The sequence below is a fragment of the Pterocles gutturalis genome, unplaced genomic scaffold (assembly GCF_000699245.1).
Source record: "Pterocles gutturalis isolate BGI_N339 unplaced genomic scaffold, ASM69924v1 scaffold14682, whole genome shotgun sequence".
In the NCBI taxonomy this organism is placed as follows: Eukaryota; Metazoa; Chordata; class Aves; order Pterocliformes; family Pteroclidae; genus Pterocles; species Pterocles gutturalis.
The window spans coordinates 1-1,882 of record NW_010115622.1 but is presented as its reverse complement, the minus strand read 5'-3'; the positions used below and the strand labels follow the sequence as shown (position 1 = coordinate 1,882).

The 1,882-nt window shown below is 41.1% G+C and overlaps 1 protein-coding gene across 1 annotated transcript in view; it reads left to right on the top strand.

Moving 5' to 3' along the window:
• LOC104463069 (FRAS1-related extracellular matrix protein 1-like) overlaps window positions 1-1,374 on the top strand; it is a gene marked incomplete at its 3' end in the record, with an annotated part of 15,990 nt that extends 14,616 nt beyond the window's left edge. Inside the window, exons 9-10 of the mRNA XM_010075253.1 lie at window positions 449-591; window positions 1,178-1,374. Of these exons, the coding sequence (XP_010073555.1) occupies window positions 449-591; window positions 1,178-1,374 (340 nt within the window). The remainder of the gene's footprint in view (window positions 1-448; window positions 592-1,177) is intronic.
• Window positions 1,375-1,882: the final 508 nt, after the last annotated feature.

The following is a 1,882-nucleotide window of genomic DNA, read 5'->3' as shown; positions in this document are numbered from 1 at the left end:
CCCTACTGTACTTTTCTCCTCCAGAAAGTTGGGCTAGTAAGAGTTATTTTATCTGCAAGGAACCCTGACAACTTCAAAGATATTACATGATGCTAATGATTCTAAAAGAGGAAGAGACCTCTCCTTCCATTTCACTGAACTCAGAAATCCCTGTGCTAGACTGCAGAGGCTGCTGGTTCTGCAAATTCTATTTTGTCCTCCGAACAGGCCTTTTGGCCTATTTGCTGTGTTTCGTATTTTGGATGATCTTTAAGTGACATAGAAAAGAAGATGATGATCTTCAGGAAATGTGAAAGACAATGAGAGAACATTTCAAAGGGCTTGCCCTAGTTAGAGTGAGAAAGAGGATATTATGCTTCACCAGTTACTTGCACACCTAATGAATAATTTTTGTGAATTATTAAAATAATGTACTATTCAATAGAAAATATATTCTTCAATTCAACAGGGTATTCTGTCAGCAGTTTTCTTCAGAGGGATCTATTTAATGGAATAATTTACTATCATCATTTGGGAGGAGAAATATTTGAAGATTCCCTTGAGTTTGTGCTGTGTGACAGCCATGACCCTCCCAATCTCTCAGAGCCACAGGTATGAAACTAAAGCATCTTTGGCAGAGTTCTGCATTTTTCCATCAAATGGTTGATGATTTTACACCTTCTGACAGATTTTAAAATCAAACTGGGATATATGTTTTCTGTTTGCCTTCACCATAGTTATCACCACAAATAACATTCTTCAGAGCTAGCTCTTGTTCTTGCTTTCCATGGGGTAATTCTCTCCTTCTGGCCACAGGGAGACATTTCCATTGCAAACACTTTTTCCTACACTGTAAAATGAAACGTTGAAAACAAATCGGGTCTGGAGATGGCATAAACAAACTAAACAGTCCTTCTGAAGTAAACTGAGAAGAGACTATTTATTTCACCCAGGAGTCCAGCATATAAAATTTAACTTTGCTTTTAATTTAAAGGGAAGCCCCTAAGACTCATGGGCTTTGCATTTAACTGTTGTATACCTCCATTACTCATGTATTCATGATACGACATGACAGCCATATCCTATATCTCATATTCCAGTGATCCACTTGCTTCTGTGTGTTTATGTTTGTAAACAGCTGCTTGGATACTCTTATTGAGAGGAATGGCTGCTGATTTTACTGTCTTCTTGATTTCAGGTGATGATGGTGCACATTACCCCTGTGGATGATCAGCTTCCCAGAGAAGCCCCAGGAATGACCCCTCACCTGGTTGTTAAGGAGACTGAGATTGCTCACCTAACTAAGAAACATCTCCACTTCATAGATGTGGAAGAGCAAGACAGGGAACTCACATACACCATAACCACCACCCCATTTTTCTCTTGCACACGTGGGTAGGTGTGACCTTCACTACCTTGAAGGTGGGACAGGGCAATGACCCATGTAAGAGTAGTGGCAGTAGCATGCTTGTGTCTCAGGTTCTTCATCTGTTTGCCTAAAGTGCAGGTGACAATAGCTGGGTGCAGCTCTGCTGTTGATGACTAAGAGTGAGCAAGAGCTGAAAGCAACAGAGTAATAAAAAAAAACCAACATAGTTTAACAAGAAATGAGAAGGAGGAAAGCACCTGAAATATTTTCTATCCTTTTGTTGGACTTGCATTTTACACTGGCCTGTGGGAACCTGTACAGCCTTGAGCACAAGTCACAGAACCTCTCCTAACTGATAGAGTGGGGCTGACCTGCCTCTGCCCCAGACTGAGAAGATGAGGTGCTACAGTTTTTTCTAGGCTATGTATTATTACCATGGCACTGTGAAGGACTCCTGGTCCTGGACCAGAAACCTGTGTAGCAGAATGCAGGCAGAACATGTTATGGGGGTCTTTTCTTCTATGCCCGTGGTGT